General features: G+C 42.2%; 1 protein-coding gene across 5 annotated transcripts in view; it reads right to left on the bottom strand.

Annotated features, from left to right (window-relative positions):
• LOC114047350 (serine/threonine-protein kinase Nek6) overlaps window positions 1-20,288 on the bottom strand; it is a 127,236-nt gene that overhangs the window by 44,073 nt on the left and 62,875 nt on the right. For all 5 annotated transcript variants that reach the window (XM_027868156.1, XM_027868157.1, XM_027868154.1 and 2 more), the window contains 2 exons: window positions 19,767-19,829; window positions 13,753-13,863 (listed from right to left, as the gene is read on the bottom strand). In XM_027868156.1, the coding sequence (XP_027723957.1) occupies window positions 13,753-13,863; window positions 19,767-19,829 (174 nt within the window). The remainder of the gene's footprint in view (window positions 1-13,752; window positions 13,864-19,766; window positions 19,830-20,288) is intronic.

The raw sequence follows: 20,288 nt of genomic DNA, 5'->3' as shown, positions 1-20,288 counted from the left end.
TTCCAATTTTCCTGACTTGAGGCCTGGTGCTCGATCCATTAGCTACTCCTGATGTAGAAGAAAAACTATCAATTGGAGCATTTCCAAAAGAGAATGGATTGACTCAGCAGAGGCTGGATGAGCATTTGTAAGGGGGGATATCCTGCTTCAGGAAGGAGGCTGGACAAGAACCGCTGAACCCCTTCCAGCTCTGACATTCTGAGACTGGGACCCCCAGTGTAGTGGTCTTTCCACTACCCCAGGTAGCATGGTCTACAAAATACCAAAATATGATAAATAAGAGACCAAAAGAAAGTAGAATGTTGTATCCAATATCAGACGCAGTCATTTTGTCAATAGGTTTTGTTTCATTGTCTTTTTTTGTTGCTTTTGTTACATGGAAAGGTTCAACATGGGGCAGGGGTATGTGAGGAAATAACTGCAGTATTTGTTCTGGTTTTTTAGTAGTATTTTATTTTTTCCAATTACATGTAAAGACAATTTTTAACATTCATTTTTTATAATATTTTGAGTTCAAAATGTTTTCCTTCCCTCATGTTTTTAAAGGGTACCATTGAAACTTTGAAAAATAATAGTAGTTAACAACAAAAATAATAGATGGGGGGAAAACCCCTCTAACACCTAGGAAGAGGTCCATTTCCTTTCTCCCAGCTACTGTGGGTCTTAGAATTTGAAACTAATAGAGGTCACAGAAGTCACCTAATTCAACCCCCTCATTTTTACAGGTGAGGAAACTGAGGTACAGAAAAGGGAAATGATTTGCCCAAGGTCACACTAATAAGTCACAGAACCAGAATTCAAACCCAGGTCTTCTGACTCCAACCCCAGTGCTTCCTACATCATGGCCCATCTGGTTGGACCACACAACTGTGGGAATCCTAGGCCCTTGGAGGCAAATCTGACAGGGAGCGCAACAGCTCTATGCCCCAAATGGAGACACAGATACAGCCAGACTGCAAAGGGAGGTGGAGAGTGTTATTTATGCCATAATATTGGTTTAATTCTCATTAAAGTATTTAAGAAAGGAGATCCTAGACTGCAAGTGGTAATTTTCTAAATGTCATGTCCAATAAGCCTTGCCTGACATTTACCAGGAAGCCACAAACTCTCCAGTGGATTCCTACACCAGCCGCATAGCTACGGTACTGCCTTTACAGTCACTCATAAATAATGTAGGCACAGGCTGCACACCACCTCCCCCCGCAGCCCTGGCCCGGTGGAGCTGCCTGGCTTTATCAGGCCCACACTTTCTGAACAAAGATATGCATGTTTCTGCTGCCTCTTGGAATCTGCTGGTCTTGTCCTGGGTTAGCAGAGATGAGAGGGGTAAGCAGCATGGGGATTCAGCTTACCTGCTGGACCCATGCTGAGGGGAACAGGGGGGCGGGTTGGGGAAAGGGGGAGATGCAGAGCCATAACTAGGAATTTTTGTGCCTGGAGTAATTCACTCAAACTATGCCTAGGAGAAGGGGTATGGAAGTCACCATACCTCTTAAGAAAGGGAGAGACAGACATTGGTCCTAGTGGCAGAGGTCCTGGGACAATACTAGAACAAAGACTGCAGGAGGGGGCTGCCCCCAGGGAGAGGAAACATCCCATATGGTACCTTCCCACTTTAAATTATTATCCTTGATAACCTAGTACTCAGGTCAGTTATTACTTCATGCATGGCAATGGAAAAACATATTTACTAGACGTAAGGATGGAGTGGTAACCCCTGCAGCAAACAGGTGCTTTGGGGATGGGGGCTGAAAGAGGGACTGAAATAAGTCCCTCCTACCGTCCTTCCCTCAAACCCCCTATAAAATCCTCAATGTATCATGATAAAATATAAGATCTGAAAGGGACCTTAGGAATCATTCACTTTACAGAGGAGGAAGTTGAGGCCCAGTGAGGAAAGAGCCTTGCCCAAGGTCACAGCGGAAATCTCATTCACCTCTTATACCTGAGGCTGAGGTAAGGAAAAGTCAAGTGGAGCCCAAATCTCATAAAGCTGGAAAGGACCTGAGAGATCTACCTTGTCTAACATACCCATTTTACAGAGGAGAAAACAGAGGGGCTAGGATCCAGATCTCCTAAATCCCTCTCCAATGCTTTTTCAGCAAAGTGGCTGAAATATGGTCTTCTGAGATATGGACAAGGCTCTCCGAGGGGCACACGGTGGTCCTTCTTGAGCACTGGAGCCAGATGTCATTACCTAGGACCAGCGGCTGAACAGGAAGATAGGGCTCACTGCTTTCCAGTGAACTCTGGACTCATGCTCACCTGCCCCAGAGAGGGCAGCCCAGAAGCCTCTTCCAGGAGAAGTGAGGACCGAGGTATTGCCCAGCTTGGAGTGGGATGGGGTATCGGTAGTGGGCAGTTCACACGTCCACCCCCCCACCTGCCTTCTCAATCTTGTCATGTGGAACCGAGCCTGAGCCACCGCTGAGAGGACTGAAGGGACCACCTTTCACTAGGGCTAGGCCTTGTTGGCCACTTCTAGGCTGGGCTAGAGCTTGGCTCCCACTCACTGGGCCTCTTTCCCCTTCTCTCCACCTCACGAGAAGAAACCTAAGAAGGAGCAGGACTTCTCCAATCTCTGCCACACCTCTCAACAGTCTGTCACCAGGCTCCCTCTACCTTCTCATTAGCCACTCCCGGCTTTCCTTCTTAGAAGAGGAAATGTTTGTGCCTTCTACATTTACGGTCATACTGGGCAAAGCCCCAGGTCACCCTGCCCTAGTTCTGGTTTGGGGTTCATCGAAACTGGGTGTCTGGATAGAGCCTTAGAAAGGAGGAACTTTGGCACAAGGAAGAAGGAGACAATTTGTACAAAATACTTCAAGGATCTCTGGGGTGGAGCTTTTGTGGTGGATAATCTTTGCACAGATGTAGATCAAAGCCCCTCCATGTCATAAGTTGCTATGGCCAAAAATACAATTCAAGACAGATTTGGAGGGAAAATATTACCTATATTGAGATCAACACAATAAATATTCACCCTTGTTCAGGCCCCCATCCTTTCTCAAATGCACTTTTGCAATAGCTTCCTATCTCTCTCTCAGATCTCGCCCCCTCTCCAACCCATGCTCCATACAACTTTCAAAGTAAGTATAGGTCTGACCGTGACACTCTCCTACTCAAACTGCAGTGACTCCCTATTACCTCTAACATCAAAAATAAACAAACACAAACTTCCTGTTTTGGCATGTAACACCCTACAATTTGGCTCCAATCTACCTCAAACCTTACAACACACTCTTTCAAACATTCTACCATCCAGCCAGTCGCCCTCCTTGCTGTGACACACACAGCGCTCCTGCTCCCACCTCCGTGCCTTTGCCCAGGCTGCTCCTCTGCCTCTTGGAAGCCTTAGTTCTCAGGGCAGGTAGGTGGCACAGTGGATAGAGCACTGGCCCTAGAGTCAGGAGGACCTGAGTTCAAATCTAACCTCAGACCAAACACTTGACACTTACTATCTGTGTGAACCTAGGCAAGTCACTTACCCTCAACGGCCTTAAAAAAAAGACTTGTTCCTTCCAGTTACTTATGATCACTTGATTGCCAAATCTAATGGTCTCTTCTCAGTCTTCATCCGTTATGACCTCTCTGTAGCCTTTGACACTGTTGATCACCCTCTTCTCTTTAGGTTTCTGTGACACCACCCTGAAGTCAGGAGGACCTGAGTTCAAATCTGGCCTCACACCAAACACTTGACACTTACTAGTGACCCTGGGCAAGTCACTTAACCCCAACTGCCTTACAAAAAAAAAAAGAAGCCTTAGTTCTCATCAAAGTTCTATATAAGCCCTTCACTGATCCCCTGAGCTGCTGGTGCCTTTTCTCCCCCAATAAGCTCCATGAGGACAATAATTCTCATTCTAATCCTTAAAAATAATCTTGTATCTCCAGTGCTTAACACAGTGCCTGGCACATAGCAGCACCTAATAAATGCTTGTTGACTGATAGCTATAAGAATAAAGAGATAATATATGTAAAGGGCTTTGTAAGAGCAAAGCACTAGAGAAGTGCAAGCTTTGATTATTATTTCCTAAAGCTACATTCTTGAGAGGAGGCAAACAGAGGGGCTACAGAAAGAAAAATGTGAAATGCCAGAGAATTCAGTATAGGTGAAGCCAAATCACAAGGCATGTGTGCCCTACAGCATACGGTGCTAGAGGGGTGTGCTGTAGCTGTGGTGTTTTTATGTAAGGGAAGCTGAGAATTGGCTAAGTTAATATGAAGGATGTGTAGGGAACTGGAGAGGGGGGAGGAGGGAGTGAGAGAGAGAGACAGAGAGAGACAGAGAAACAGAGAGAGACAGAGAGATACACCATGTGCGTGCGTGTGTGTGTGTGTGTGTGTGTGTGTGTGTGTGTGTGTGTGTGTAGGGAGCTAGCTGTAGTTAATGTCAAGGTTCTTAGCTCTGATGTGACATTGAAGGCACAGCCAAGTCTTTCACAGGCCAGATGATGCTATGGGGAGACCATAAGCAACTACAGCACACAGACAATTTTCTCAGGGAGAAGTAGGAATCAGCCCAAACACACATCCTATTGTGGTAGAGCACCAGAGCTGAGGCAGTCTAAAGTACCTGGGGATATTTACATTTGGGGGTGAGAAAAAAAGAAAAAGAGACAGAGCAGTCAGAAAAATGGAAGGAGGGCATAAATAATTAATAATATAGTGCTTTAAGGTTTGCAAAGCCCTTTCTAAGGAGAGCAGGGTCACAGAAGCCACGGTGTGGAGATAGTGTCCAGAGACAGGAGGGGGTCCGCAGACGAGGACTGAGAGCAGCCACTTTACTCCATGATACACATGCTTTTGGCATCCTTGCAGAGAGGAGGTTCTGTCTCAGAGTAGACACTGCAGGGGGTTAAGGAGTGAGTGGGTAGTAAGGTAAAGGGGGGAGGCCACAGGTGTAGAACACTCACTTGGGGAATCTGGGTGACAGTAGGAGCTAGAGTGGGGAGTCAAGTAATTTTTAATTTTTAACATATTTGAAAGCCATGAGAGAAAAGACAGCAAAGAGAGATTCAATTAGAGTAATTGTCTCTGCTGGACCCTGGAGATACAAAGCAGTCTCTGACCTTGAGGAAATCCTACATCCTACTGGGGCAACACACTACTTACACAGCAAGAGACTCAAGATGCTGGAGATGAGTCAGGGTAATTTTGAGAGGGAAGTAATAGGAGACCCTCAAAGACCATCCGATCTAACCCCTTATTTTATAGATGAGGAACTCGAGAGCCAGGGAAGTTAAGGGACTACCCAAGCTCATACAGGTGATAAGCATCAGAAGTGGAATTTGAACCCAGGTCCTCTGACTCCAGAACTCTTTAGAGTGTTTAGCTTTTGGGAGAAGGAAAGTTACCTCTTCCTCTGAGATAGGAAGGAAGGAAGGAAGGAAGGAAGGAAGAATGAGAATAAAAATGGAAAACTACTTAGGGGTACAGGAGGAAAAATATGAAGCTGGGTAAAAAGTAGGAGGAAGGCTGAATACAGAAGGAGAAATAATTCAATTTACCAAAATATAATTTGCAATTTTTCAGGGACATGCCTACTGTATAGAGTAAGGTACACCAGTACTATACACTTTAAAAATTCTAGGTAAGCAAGAGAAAAAAAACAATTGCCTCTATAGATGACATCTGCAAGGGTGATGAAAGTCACTTAAGTAAAACTTCAACTTTCTCAAAAAGAAATGCTGAGTAAAGAGGGTGAGAGGAGAGAAGTACATTAGGTTGTACAATCCTAAGCTGACTTTCAGTTCTAATACTATGTTCTAAGGTCCCTTTCAGCTCCACCATTCTATGTTGTGCTAACTGTGTCAAAGAATTTCCAATAGTGGGAAACTGATCAGAAATACATTAAGTCTACAGGTTGTGTAAATTTCTTACAATTATAGTTACTAACCAATCCAAACCTGCTAGCATGACACCTGGTGGCAGGCAGGTTACACAATGGTATAGGCAGACAGATGGTGAGGCCCTTGTGGCCCATTGCTGGCGTTCATATGTGCTAGCTAATTAGGGAAAAACTTTGTGACTAAAAATCTCACATAAAGTACATACCTAATTCATGGGATTTTCCCTATAGACCACATACTGGGATGCCACAATTCTGTGTTCTCACCTTCTGTGTTAGCACTGATATTCTATGTTCCACAGTATCTTCTAGCTGTGACAGCCTATAGCCCAACATTCCATGTTCTGCAGCAGTGATGTCACACCCAGACACAAACAGGGGGACCACTAAGCCACACACAAGGATCCTGCATGGTGCCTTAATTTAAAAGTGTATTGTCATTATTATTATTATCTATGTTATTGCACTTTTATTTATCTTGTTAAGTATTTCCCAATCACATTTTAATCTGGTTTGGGCTGCCCCTGGGTGTACCGGGCGCCACGTGCCACATTTGATACCTGTTTTGCAGTCTCTTCTTGCTTTGACATTCCATTTTCTAGATTCTAACAGTCAACATTTTAAGGTTCCTTTCTGCTCTAATCGTCAATGTCCCAAGTTCTCCTCTGATTCCGAGATCCTACCATTCATTGAACAAACATTGACTGAGTGCCTGTGGTGTGTGGAGCATGGTGCTGGGGAAGAAACAAAGATAAATACGCCCCAGTCCCTGCTAGGGAACATGAGTGACTGGACGATTTGCTCTGGAGTACAACAGGCAACATCAGGCACATACTGAGAAAGACAAACTGCTGTGACATGATGATGATTTAGTACATGACCAAAGCAGGGAGGTGAACTTTTCGAAAGTGTTCATTTATAATAATCATTGAATAATGATGGAGGGAAACAGGTAAAATGCAGAGAGCGGGCTGAAAGTGCGAACAAACATGATATACCACATCTGTTCTCACCGGGGATGCGTCTGAAGATTAACATCTCTGAGAATGCATTAATATGTCAACGAAAATATAGAAGCAGGTGATGATGGTTCAACTAAAGCTGCTTTTCTGCAATACAAGTATTCCTCCGAGCAAAATAACAGAAGAGCAAAGCAGTGAACATTTTCGCAAGCTCTGGTCCCTGTGGGGAAGAAAGTCAGTAAACTTAAAAAAAAAATGTTTCTTGTGCCTGATGGAGGGCAGCATAGCTGGGATGGCAGAACTAACCTAGAGTGTGGCCCAGCACCAGCTGTCTGCAACTGGGTACGGAGACTAAAGAAACCCTGGTCAAAGACTTCTGTTCATTCATCATCCTACTGGGGCCCCCAGTAGGAAGGAAGGAGATGGAGTGGGGAGGAAGTCCACAGACACAGAACTGAGGAAACACCCACCACCTGATTAGAGAAGGGAAATGTCATCTTCCTCTCTGCTTCCCTTTTCTCGTCTTTGTTCCTTAATCTGTCTTTAAAAAGAGGAAGCCTAGTGTAGTAGAGAACCCAGGGTTCCAGTCCCAGCTCTGCCACTAACTGGCTATGTGCCCTTTAGCATGTCACTTCTCTGGGCCTCAGTTTCCTCATAGGGAGCTAGATAAATTATGGTTCTTCTCAGGTCCAACATTCTATGTTCAATGGGTTTTCTAAATGCTTATATTCTGTGTCCTAACATTCTATGTTCTCAGATCCCTTCCAACTCGTTCTAACATTCTGTTCCAAGGTCCTTTCCAGCTCTAACATTCTCTGATTTCTGCTGTAACATTGTGTATTATGAAGTCCCTTCCAATGAGAACACATTTTGTTTTGACATTCTATTCTCCAAGGCCCCTTCCTGCTCTGATATTCTGTTGTAATTTATTCTGCCCTTGGGTATCATGTCCATGGCCAACTTCCCATCCCTCACACAGGGAAGAGGAAGAGGTTACCACAGCCTGAATGCTGCCAGTCCATCAGCAGCTCTCTCTCAATGACTGTGACAGTATTGATGTGGGTTTGCCCTCCATCAGTCCAGATCACAACTCCAACATGCCTTCTCATCCTGCAGGATCCTTGTCTGTGTTCTTCCACAGATCTGTGGAGGATCCACTTAACATCCTGGAGATTTTCTTCAAGGGCAATGCGGTCAAACTCAAACAGAAAGAGGGACCACTGAACCATACATAAGGATCCCTGCAGGCCACATATTGACTTAGAAACCACTATATTTATATACTTCTTTTTTTTATTAATACATCAAAACATTAAAATCAGACAAGAACTATATTTTAATCTGGTTCAGGTTGCACATGGCAGCCCTCTGGGCTCTAGGATTTTATTTTCATATCTTGTAAACACCGATGGAATATCTGGGCTATCCTTATATTTATACCTTGCTCTATCCATGTGACTCCTACTTCCTTTTCCAATCATACATTTCCTTGATAATATCCCTTAGGTGATTTATGGTCCAGAGGCCATCACTGGAAATACAGGAAATACTAAAGCTACAGCTTTAATAGCTTAAAATTGCACCAAGATTTTTGGGACCCCCTTGTATAGAAGATAGACACAAGGTCATTAGGAAGGGGTGAAGACACTGGGAAGTAGCTAGGGAAAGATCAAGAGAGGCTTCATGTTCTGTAAGAAGATGGTACCTAAGCTTGGCCTCGAAGGAAACTAGCGGTCCTAAGAGGCTGGGGTGAGCAAGGAGGGCAAGAGGGACAGCCAGTGCAGAGACACACACAAGAAGATGGAATGTCCAATCAGAAGGGATATGTTTCTCTATTTCCCTTTGAATCACCTGCAACTTTGATTCCTCAGAGATCAAGGTCTTCCAAAATTTGCAACTATATAGCATTGCCAGGAGCACATGTTTAAAAAAAAAAAAAAAAGACCAAAAAAACAAAGATAGGTATCTAAAGGTGACTATTAAAACAGGCTAACATAAATTACTTGGAGAAAAACTCCAGATTTGAAAAACATTCCCAGGAAAACTGGAAAAGATTTTTGGCAGAAATTAGGTTTAGATCAATACCTTATGTTATATACAAATATAAATTTGAAAGGGTTATATGACCTGAATATTAAAGATCATACCTTTAAAATTCAGAAAAGAAATAGATGCAATATTTGGGGTGAATTCTTAACCAAAAAAAGGGATAGGAGCTATTGCAAAAGATAAAATAGATAATTTTAATTACATGAAATCGAAAAGCTTTTGCATGAATAAAATTAACTCAGCTAGGATAGAAGAGAAATGGTCAACTAGGGAAAAATTTTTGTGTGGACTTTGACTGTGGAATGGCTAAACAAATTCTGATATGAGATTGTAATATAATGTTACTCTGCAATAAAAATGATAAATATGACTACAGAAAGGCATAGAAAGACTTATATGAACTGATGCAAAGCAAAGTAAGCAGAAGCAAGGAAATACTATAAACAATGATTAAAACTTTGTAAATGGAAAGAACAACAAAACATTCAAAATTGAATACTGTGAAACTGTAATGACCAAGTTTTGCCCAAAAGAAAATAGATGAGTAGGTACCTCCCCCTGCTTTTCTGGAAAGGGGAAGGAGGGGGGAACTAAGGCATGAAAACTGAAGGTAATATCAGGCTTTATCAATATGTTGGTTAGTTTTGCTAAATTGTGTTCATTTTCTATTTTTTATTCTTTTGCTATAACAGTTAGCCTTCTGAAAGGGGAAGGAGGAAGAATTCAGTGGGAAACGTGATATATTAATAATAACACACCAAAATTTATTTTTAAAAAAAATAGATCTTGGCACTAGGGAATGCTGTGCAATCACTGAAAGCATTGAACAACTTCCCAAATACAATGCAGCCAGCTCTCCTTCCTCATAGTCAATTTGGGGGCCAACTCATTGTTCATTCTCACTCTCTATTCCAGATCACAGATATGTGTACTCATATACTAACTCAATGCACTATTTATCTAGCAGCATATAGTCTGGACAACCGGCATTCATCATTCATCTAGTTTATTTTGTATGCATTATTAGGTTGATCTCTTTTGCATAATATTTGATCTTATTGAGGAGTCCCTATAATATTCTGGGTTTGATGTAATCAGCACAGTATCATCAGCAAATGAGAAGCATCTGGTCCACAAAAATTCCTAGTGTGTATGTGTGGGGGGGATCTAGATTAAAATGTAATTGGGAAATGTTTAACACAATAAACACAATACAATACAACAGAGATAATGTTAATTTAAGGTTTTCTAAGTCAATGTGAAGCCTGCAGGGATCCATTTCTTTTTGAGCTTGACAACACTGATCTGAAAGACCTCACCATATATATGAGAACCCTTCCTCCATTTAGGCTGTTTGTGTTAAGAAACCCTCTCTAAAAGCGATGAACATTCACCTCCCTGTTTTGCTTCATATAAACAAGCAGGCCAGAATGATAAGAATAATTCAGAGCCCACTCTTCCAATGTGGGAACTATTGTAGAAAGCACCTGGGGTCTAAAGTATTGAGGAAACCATCTATGTCAAGGTCTCTGTATGGTAAAGAGCTTCTCAGCCCTTAATGAAAACTCTATATCCTGATAATTATAACATGATTTACCCAAAGCTGGGAGCCCCCAGCATAAGAAGCCACTCTAAGCCCAAGGCAGAGGCAGCAATCTCCCGCCAACCCTCCCCCCCACTCCCCACCCTGACCCTATACCACGACTAAGGGGATAAGTGTTCTACTTCCATGACTCAGAATTCTAAAATTCCTATGACCACAACCCCCTTTCATTCCATTTCTTCTCCTATGTCTCACTCCTCCTAAAATTCTTCTTCATTCTCACTGTGACCTGTAGTCATTCCACCCCTCAGAACTCTCCCAGGCCATCATCCCTACTCTGGCTTCATTTGCTTCCTCTCTTACTCTTGACATTACAGCTAACCAGTTCAATGTCACATCACCCTCTCCTCTCAAATTCCTTCCCCTTGCCCTACCACTGCTCATACCTTGTCAACCCTAGCCCTAGATATTTCCCAACAGTCACCTCTACTGATCTTACTCACAGGTTGTTGAATGGTGTTAGGGGAAGTCACCAACTCTGCTGACTGGATCCCTACAAAGTTATGTTACCTTATCTCAACAGGGCCTTCACTGAAGCAAGGCAATCCTTTCATTCTTTACTAACTGACTTCCTATCATATCACACTGCCCACAATGGTTGTTCCAAACCTTTCCTTCTCTCCTTAAACCTCCTTCACCACCTTCTGCCCTTTCCTCCTCACCTCTCATATTTTACTGAGAAGAGAATCATTCAACATGAGTTCCCTGCTTTCACCTACTCTAGATCACAACTCTTGACATCATCCTCTATTTTCTCCTCTTCCATTCTAGTTTCTGATGAAAAGATGATCCATTTTAATGAGGCCAACTCTTCTACTTGTACCCCTGATCCTATCCCCTTCCAGTCTCTTCTGGCAGGTTCTCTCTCTTGTCCAATCTTCAATATCTCTCTTTGTATTTGGTTCCTTCATTACTACCTAAAAACATCCCTAGGTCTCTCCCCCCAACCTCATCTTTTAATAAAAAATCCTCATTTGACTCTTCCATCCCCTTGAGTGATCATCCTCTATCTCTCCTCTTTCACAAGTAAACTCTTAGAAAAGCCTCTATATTTGCTGCCTCCATTTCCTCTCCTCTCATTCACTTTTCAACCCTTTTGTTGTTGTTCAGTCATTTTTCAGTTGTGTCCAACTCTTTGTGACCCCATTTGGGGTTTTCTTGGCAAAGACATTGGAGTGGTTTGCCATTTCCTTCTCCAACTCATTTTAAAAATGAGGAAACTGAGGCAAACAGGGTTAAGTCACTTGCCCAGGGTCACAGAGTTAGTAAGGGCCTGAGGCTAATTTTGAACTCAAGAAGATGAGTCTTCCTGACTCCAGGCCCTTTAAATTTGCTTCTGACCTCATCAACTCAACTGAAATTCCTCTCTTCAAAATTTTCAATGATCTTTTAATCAGATCTGATGATCTTTTCCTCAATTTTCATTTTTCTTGCTCTCTCTGGAGCGTGACACCACCGACCACCTTCTCTTCTTGGATACTCTTTTTTCTCCAAATTTTTGTGACATTGCATTTTCTTGGTTCTCCTCCCACCTGTCTGGCTATAACTTCTCAGACTTCTTTGATTGACCATCAACCATTTCTTGTCCCCTATTCCCCAGGGCTCTGTTCTGAGACCTTTTCTCAGGTTAAGCTTTTTGACATGTCATAGACAACCATGACAGTCTGGTGAATCCTACTAATCCCTTTTCAGAATAATTTTTTAAATGCATAAAACATGATACATAGAAGTACAAAGGAAACGAATTATATTGAAATACAATCATCAAAATATTTCTGAAAAACAAACTAAGAACCTCTCCTCTAGGTTTACATGAGAATCTTCATTCTGCTATGAATTACAGGGAAAGGGGGAGATCAGCTCAGAAACACTGAAAAAGCCTCTGTGTTGGTTTATATAGTGTCAGCCAAACTGCTTCCAGGCTGAAGAGACAGTTAACCCAGGGGCATGGCCACAGCTGGGCCACTTGTGTGGTCATTTACAGCCTCTACCATCTGCATCCCTGAGCACCCACGCCTTTTATGCTATAAAACAAAAAATGCTCCCCTGCAACTACCAAGCTCTGCTAATGACAAAAGAGTACTTTAACAGAGTGAAGGAGAAGACAATTAGCCTCTTTAATCTAAAGTGCTCGTGCCCAGACATTTATAATGTTAGTGAGGTTCCAGGAAACGGGCACTTGGGAGACTGTAAGGCACTCTTCAAACATCTCAGCCAAGACACCCAGTTCCTACTATGTAGCAACAGCTGTTTCCCTCCCTACCCCACTGATGAAGGTTCAGTTGAAGCTGGTCAGGGGAAGACAGAAGGCAAGCCAGGCTCAAACTCAGAGAAATAAAAACAGTCATGTGCCTGAAGGATGGTTTTATGTGGTTTCCACTGGACCAGTGCCTCATACTCTCAACAAAGAGAAAAAGGCATTGTCTCTGGCAAAGTGGGGACTCATTTTGGCCTCATTATTCTACCGGCATTTTCCTTACTACCCAAAATTTCTGCTTGATTTGATCCTGGTCAACAAGAAGGACCTAATTGCTGAAGTAGGAATGCTGGGAAATTTTAAAGGAAAAGTAACTGCCACATCTTATGACAGAGAGGGAAGTCAAGCATGTCTGTGTATGCTCCAGATTCGGAAATAGTCCATTTCAAAGAATTTAGAGAAAAGACAAGGTAGAATCCTACAGCCTCAAATTCTTCAGACGAAGTTGTCCAGACAGGGTGGAGAAGTCCTCAAGAAGGACATTTTGATAACACAGGCAGAAAAGATTCTGATTAGGAAGAAACTAAAAGTAAGTTAGTTAGTTGTCTAGAGAAAGAAGTACAAGTTCAGTAAACACATCCACAAATGAATAGATTTTTTTTAAAGTCATGTACAGAACAAAAAAGCAAGGCTGAATAACAGAAGATGAATACAAATATGCAGTATGGTCAGAAACTCTGAAAGTCAACGTGAGCTAAAGCTGGTGAAGAACCCTGAACTGGGCTTTTGCTGCTCCTCAACTTTTGATGATTCTTTGATATTGACTCACAATTGATTCCAATCTGGCTCCTCTAGCTTCTGACCCTTGTGATGAGTACCCATTTCCCTGGAAATGGGTTTTTTGTGTGTATTTTAGCAAAACCAACCTAGATTTCTGGTCTTTTTGTGCTGCCTGAATCATGAAGCCTCAGCTCACATTGTGGGAAACTTCCTCCCCTGAACCTCCACCGTGGTACACCCTGCCATTACTACTCAATACGGGGACTATAACTATTTGTCTCTCTCTTGCTTCAGTTTAGAGGCAGCTTACCTTAATCATCTGTGAGAGGTCACCTGCATCAGCCAGCTCCAGGACAATGTTCAGCTCACTCTCTTCAATGAAAGAGTCCAAATATTTAATGATATTTGGGTGGTTCAGTTGCTGCAAAGAAAAAAATGAAAAACAGCAAAAGGTGAAGGACACAGGGTGCCAGGGGATGAGGTTTCAGAATCAACAGAAGACAGAGCTTTGGAGATTTGCTTGAAAGACACCTCTGTAGTCCAGGAAAATGTTTGGACATCTTTATAACCCTAGTTCAGGCTCTCATTATCCATCACCTGAACCATCATCATCACTTGCTAACTGATCTCCCTTCTCCAAACCATTCTTCCTACACAATACCCAAAATCATCTTTTAAAGGCACAGATCTTACCATGCATTTCTCCTGCTCAAGAATTTTCAGCAGCTCCTTAATGCCTGTGCAGTGTGGCATCCAAAGCCCTATAAAATCTGACCCCAGACTACCTTTCCAGACTGATTTCACACATGCTGGTTGTACTCTTGTGTTTCAGCCAAGCAGGCCCTGAACTTGACATTCCACCTTCTTCCTGAATGATTTTGCTGAATGTTCCCAAGGTGTGGAACACATCCCCTCCTCACCTCTGTCTCTCAAATCTTCAGCTTCCTTCAAAGCTCAGCTTAGGTGTCAGTTAAACCAAATAAAGTTACTTGCTGTTCCTCACCCATAACCCTCCATGGTTCTAAGCTTTTGTACTTGACATACTCCATGTTGGAATGCTCTTCCTTCTCACCTCCCATTCCTAGAATCCCTCGCTTCCTTCAAGACTTAGCTGAAGTTCTGCAAGAGGCTTCTCTGGGTCACCCCAGATACTAATGTCTTCCCTTCTAAGGGTTACCTTATATCTACTCTGTGTGTATGCCCACATTACCTATATGCTGATTCTCTTGTTTAAAATGTAAGCTCCTTGAGGGCAGGGAATACTTTTGCTTTTTCTTTGTATCCCTAGAACTCAGCACAGAGTGTGGCACATAGTAAGTGCTTAATAAAAGCTTACTTTTGACTGAAGTCACAGAATGAATTAGTGGAAGAGCTGGGTCTTTTAAGTCCCAATCTAATTTTTTGAGGTAAATTTTATTTATTTATTCTCAACTTAGCACCTATCAACACAAACATCCAAACACAAATATGAATAAAAATTATCATACATAAAGCTTTAAAAGCTCCAGGATTTATAGTCTGTCAAAAATATATGCAGTAACTTTTAACAAGCTAATAAACAAAACATCTCATCTGCTCCCCATCCCCTTCTGAACTGTTTCTTTTTGGTGTTTTAAATTTTGTTGTGGCCATGTTACTGTTATTGTTTTTATGACATTGTAAGGAGATACAGACATATGTACATATATACACATTTGTATGTGTGCATATATGTATATATACATATATATGTATAAGTGTATATATGTATATGAGCGTGTGTGTATATATGTATCTCTCTCTCTCTCTCTCTCTCTCTCTATATATATATATTACTGTTCTGATTCTGTTTTTTTGCCCTCCATTACTTAGTCTAAGTCTTCCAACATAAATCCAGTGCTTTTCCCCCCAAATATATCAAATTAACTCTTTGACAAGAAAGGCCAGAGACTGGGGGACAAGTACATGGAGAGACGCATGAGAGTTTGAAGAAGGAAAAAACCTTCCTCAAGGAAGGTTTTGTCAGTAGCTTATCTCCCCCTACTCTTGAGCCCCCCTACTCCATACTCCTTTGGTAGCAATCTCCCACTAGTCTGCTCCTACCCACTCCCCCCTCCACCCCCAACCCTCCACACACTACTACAAGGACCAGAGAAAGTTACCACCCGAAAGGGCTTTTAGATAGACTAGCCAGTCTAACTCATTCATTGGATGGATGAGGAACCTAAGGCCCAAAGAGGTGCCATATCTGACCAAGGAAGAAAGCTAATTGATGCGGCCTCAGACCAAACACTTGACACTTACTAGCTGTGTGACCCTGGGCAAGTCACTTAACCCCAATTGCCTAAAAAACAAAATAAAACAAAACAAAACAAAAAAAAAGAAAGCTAATTAATGACAGAGACTAGATTTCTAGGACAACAATCTTCCTCCTATGCCATTTTGTTTCTATCTATTGTTGGCTTAACCAGGATCTAGGTATATGTTCTTCTCCCTCCATGAGATTTTAAGCTCCATGAAGGCAGGTACCATTTCATTCTAAAACTTGTTATCTCTTCCAGTCACTTAATAAATGTTTGTCCAACTAAATTTAAATGGAATTAAAATGTGTGGAACTGGAACTGATTTTGTATAAGATGTTTCATCTTTCTAGGCCCCAGTTCTTCTGACTCCAAATCTGGGACTTTTTCCACTGTACTCCAGCTGCTTTGGTTTCCTAATTTGTAAAATGAAGGAGTTAAACTGCATGATCTTTAAGGTGTCTTCCAGCTCTGACATTTTACATTCTAACTTCTAACATCCATAGATCTTCCAGCTCTAATATGCTGTGTTCTAAAATTCCAAGACATCAGAAATTAATGCAATGCATCTCAGGAATAACAATTTTAGGTCAGTAGGAAGATAGGATTCAATTTACATAAAACTTTTCAGGAACATATCTATTGTATGAAAAAGGATGCTCCTCCTACAAAAAAAGCCATTTCTTTGGCCTGAGACCATCCCCACACATCCCTTCAATGTCCTTGGGTTATTTAGACATAGCTGTAACTACCACCAGCAAGGGAGCTATCAATTAAGGAAAGAGATGAGTTGCAGGTATTGATTTGACAAGTTATTAGCTTCCCGGCAGCAAGGAAAGTGAAAGCCTACTGCTGACGCTGACAGAACTATGGAAACTGATCCCTGCATCTCCTCCCTTGTCTCCCAACAAGACCTTGAACAACTCTGCCCTGCGGCTCCTCAGGGTCCAGGTTCACCCCTGCATCCAGTTATGTGAAATGCTGACCAGCACAATAAAAAGGGGCTTCCCAAGTTGACACTGAGAACTTCCCTACATTCTCTGTGATTGGCTCAGCTCCTCAGCAGCCCAATTCTCTCCATCGTCAGGAAGATCTGTCATATTTTGTCGTGTCATTCACAGAAAGACCGACATACATTTGAAAGAAATGCCCTATAGGCAGCATTAACAAAGATATCCCCTGTGAATTGGCAATACAATCTGATTTACCCAACTGGCTTCTTAGCCTAGGCTGAGCCATGGCTGCTTGGAGGAAGTAGTGGAAAGAACATGGAACTCAAAGTCATAAGACCTGGGTTCAAGTTCTGTCTCCTACTAGCTGTATGACTCCAACCAAATCACTGAACCTCTCTGAGCCTCAGTTTCCTCTTCTATAAAATGGGAAAAATAATGTTGGCCCTTCCGACCTTATAGGTTTGCTTATAACCTTATAGCTTTTGTAAACTGTAATGTGGCAAAGAAATATGAGCATTGAGCACCATTTTATTTATTTCCATATGAATAATAATGAGTGCAAGGATTTAAAAAATATCATCATGGGTCATTTCCAGCATGATATAGTGGAAAGGATTTTGGAATCAGAGGAATTTGGTTCAAATCTCAGATCTACTGAGATTTGCTATCTCTGTAACCACGCAAGTAATTTAATCTCTTTAGTCATCAGTTCTTTTATCTATAAAATGAAGGGACTGGACTAAACTGCAGCCGAGGGCCTTCCAGCTCCAAAAACGTGACCTTGTGATTCTTTTAACACATGGCTGTCACCAAGAGACAGGGTGTGTAAAATAACAGAAAGCATGGTAGTCTCAGAATGAGAAGAGCTGGGTTCAACTTCCAGGACTAACATTTACTAGCTGTATGACTCTAGGCAAGTCACAGCCTCTCCAGGTCTCTGTTTCCTCTTCTGTAAAATGGAGATGATAATAATTGCATGACCTACCAACCTCAAAGAGTTGTGAGGAAAGCCCTCAACTGAATACTAAAAATAGAGTAAAAAATACTCTAAAAATGCTATACAAAGGTAAACTATTATCACTATCTTGGAAAGCATGGGGGAGAAGCACAGAATGTTAGAATGGGTAGGGACCTTAGAGATCATATAGTCGAATTACCATCACCACCCATTTGTGGAGGAGAAAAACAGGGGCTCAGTGGCTTGCTCAGAACCAGGACCAGAAGTAGAACAAGAATTGGGAGATATGGGGGGTGTCATATAGAATCCACCACAGAACCCCCAGTCTTCAGACTCCCAAGGCCAGGTCCTTTTCCCCCTTTTCCTTGTTGTCGCGCTGTTTCTTCTGTCCCTCCTGGCCTCAGGTTATCCAGGCCAGCTTTGCCAAACTTCTGGCCAATTAACAAGATGCAGCTCCTTGAGGAAGCAAGAGATGGGAAGCGGGGGTGGGGGGGGAGGCACAAAATAAAAAATCACAAAACGAAACAAAACAAAATCCTACTGAATATTCAAATATCTGTGTTCAGCCACAATGGAAAATAAATAAATAAGATGGGGAGAGAGCACCTCAATCATACATCTAAAGCCCTGCTCAGAGCCAAAAGCAGCCAAACCCTGCCCTCAGGCCCAAGCAGAGCCAAACATACATTTCTGATGTTCTATGGGAAAGAATATTTCAGAGCCAGAGCACCTGTCACATTGCACGCAGGAACCAAGAGGAGGAAGAAAATAAATCCATATGTATAAGGCAGGGATGGAGACTGGACCAGGACTAGTGATGGTTTGGTTTTACATTGACATTGTTATTTTTTGTTTCTAACTGGGGAAGAGACTGAAATAGTTAGTACAGGGTAGCAGAGTGAAGACTGGATACAGAGTCAGAGGATTTGGGCTTGAATTCTAAATTCTGCTAATTACTAGCTGTGAGACCTCAGGTAAGTTGCCCAATCTCTCTGGGTTTCAGTTTTTCCATCTATAAAATGGAAGAGTTGGATCAGATGGTTTCAAAGGTCCTTTTCAGTTCTAAAGCCAAGAATTTTGGGAATGGGATCCTCAGATCGCCAACAGCTCTAGAGATAAATAAAGGAATGAGGGATTATTTCTGCCTCACAATGTGAACTATATGACACCTCAACCCTAATAGAGCCAAAGAAAGAGTCAAAGAATTTTTAAAATCATGGGACCTCAGAGCTGGAAGGAACCACAAAGTGCACGTAGTCTAAACCTTGTCTAAGCATGACTCCCAACTGCAACCAGCCGGACAAACAGGAATCCTGCTTCAATTTGAAGACCAGGGCGCTCGCTGCCTTGCAAAGCAGCTCATCCTACTTTTGGACAGCTCTGGTTATTAAGAAGTGGGTTGTTGTTTATTTTCCTCCAGGTACTGAGCCCAAACCTGACTTTTCTGGCACTTCTATCCACCAACTTTTATGATGTGACCCTACACAAGTCACTTCACTGTTTGAGTTTCATTTCTTACACTACTTACCTCAGAGGGTTGCTGCAAAGCTCCATAAAAGGGGTCAGTATACCCCAGTAGAAAAACGTCTGGCCTTGGCGTGAGAGGACTAGATTCAAATCCCACCTGTGATGCTACCTAACCTTAGACAATCACCTAACTTCCCTGGGCTTCAGTTTCCTTTTCTGTAAAATGAGTGTGTGTGTATGGGGAGGAGGGGGAGTAGACCAGAAGGCTCCAGGTCTCCAATCCTATGAAATTTGAGTTGTTGTTGCCATTATTGATTTTTTTTCCACTAAGGTCCAGTCAGGTAACACCTGCACCATTTTCCTGATCCCCTAGTTGACAGGATTGTTATTTTTATAACAATGAGACCCTGCATGAGTTTCCTTCTCTGAGCAAAAGTTTCTTCCACTGATACAATGGGGGTGATAATATTTGTATTACATACCACACAGGGCCACTGTGAGGAAATGTGCTAATTCATGGATGTGGATGTGCTTTGTACTCATGGAGTACTATTATAAATGTCAGCTCAAATATGTCAGACATAGGCTCACATGGGAGGAGCACAGGCTCAGGGACATTTCCAGGGATAAATTAGAATATCCTAACACTTTGCATAAAAAGTCTTACCTTCAAGAGGTCAATCTCTTTAATGCAGTCTTGTCTGGCTTTGGCGTCCATCATTTCAAATATCTTTAAAAGAGACACAAACACCTATTTTAGAAACCAGAGAGACTAACAGTAGAAAGAAAAGATCACAGGTAGTTAGTCCTTCACAATTCACAAAGCCCTTTCATCCTGAGAGAGGCAATGTGCTGCAGTGGATGGGGGCTTCAAAGCTGGGAAGACCTGATTAAGTTTAAGTGCTGTCTCTCACTCTCAGGCAAGTCATTGTTCTAGCCAACTCTTCAAGATTAGAAATTGCAGAGAAGGTACCAACCTACAAATTACAAGTCTAGGGTCCATTCCTGTTCTTTCATCCCTGTGAGGTGGGTAGTGATAGGAATATTATTTCTGATTTACAGATTAGTAAACTGAGGTGAGGGCAGCTAGATGGATCGGGGATAGAGTGCTGGGCTGGAGTCAGGAAGACCTGAGTTCAAATCTAGCCTCAGACACTTACTAGCTATGTGACCTTGGGCAAGTCATCTA

The sequence above is a fragment of the Vombatus ursinus genome, unplaced genomic scaffold (assembly GCF_900497805.2).
Source record: "Vombatus ursinus unplaced genomic scaffold, bare-nosed wombat genome assembly UNPS02014786.1, whole genome shotgun sequence".
Taxonomy (NCBI): Eukaryota; Metazoa; Chordata; class Mammalia; order Diprotodontia; family Vombatidae; genus Vombatus; species Vombatus ursinus.
The sequence above is the reverse complement of the archived record's forward strand: the minus strand, read 5'-3'. Positions and strand labels throughout refer to the sequence as shown.